This window comes from Pundamilia nyererei, unplaced genomic scaffold (assembly GCF_000239375.1).
Source record: "Pundamilia nyererei isolate P.nyererei 1_Seehausen unplaced genomic scaffold, PunNye1.0 scaffold00069, whole genome shotgun sequence".
Lineage (NCBI taxonomy): Eukaryota > Metazoa > Chordata > Actinopteri > Cichliformes > Cichlidae > Pundamilia > Pundamilia nyererei.
The window spans coordinates 757,088-757,896 of NW_005187470.1; the positions used below are offsets into that span (position 1 = coordinate 757,088).

The window sequence follows — 809 nt, forward strand, 5'->3', positions numbered from 1 at the left end:
ACCACCTCCCAAATCCCACTTTAACATCTGAATGTAAGACTATAAAGTACTGCTTTACTTGCAATGTTACTTTAGTAGTTATTTAGTATTTATTAAATCATACATGGTGAAAGATTCCAGAAAGTTATTTTAACGATCCATGCTACCCTGGTACCAAACTCTCTGACTCAAACCTCCGTTAAACTGTATCTGCAACAGGTATTATCTTTTTCAACAAGTTGAACTTGTCAAAAACCTTTACCCCAGCTGAAGTACTAACAGAGCAACACCCCCAGAGTAATTAAATCAGTTGTTGGACGCAGATTACCACAAACTGCTCTGTCCTACTAAAGGAAATTGAATGCATCCTCAGACCTTTGGGAAAGACATTTTTGAACATTTTTATCAGTAAAATGCAAATCTCCAGTTAAATATATGAGAGCAAATAAAGAGAAACATTACCATACCTAAAGTTTTCAGTGCTGGCTGAATGCGCAGATCAATTTTTTTCTCGACTCCAGCCTGTTAATGGAAAGAAACAATGTTTTAAAGAGTAAAAGAAGTGAAGGGTGTGTCACAAAATATAAGGAAGCCTGTTGCTGATACATTTATCTGCATGATTATTCAGTTACCTTTCAGAGTCCGTTACATAGATGTATTGTGTAACACTTGTTCTTACCTAGATTATTATGTTTAAAGCGCTATATAAGAATCAGACCATTTAAGCTCTTCAGGTTCTGTTGACACAAATCACTGCTAAGAGATTTGTCTTTCGACAAATATTTTCTTGCTTGATTTTAGATTTCATAATTACACTGCCATAGTCAACT

General features: G+C 35.0%; 1 protein-coding gene across 2 annotated transcripts in view; it reads right to left on the bottom strand.

Moving 5' to 3' along the window:
- Positions 1-809, bottom strand: part of LOC102212151 (catechol O-methyltransferase domain-containing protein 1-like) — a 7,596-nt gene that overhangs the window by 1,130 nt on the left and 5,657 nt on the right. For both annotated transcript variants that reach the window (XM_005736398.1, XM_005736399.1), the window contains exon 5: positions 447-501. In XM_005736398.1, coding sequence (XP_005736455.1) covers positions 447-501 — 55 coding nt within the window. The remainder of the gene's footprint in view (positions 1-446; positions 502-809) is intronic.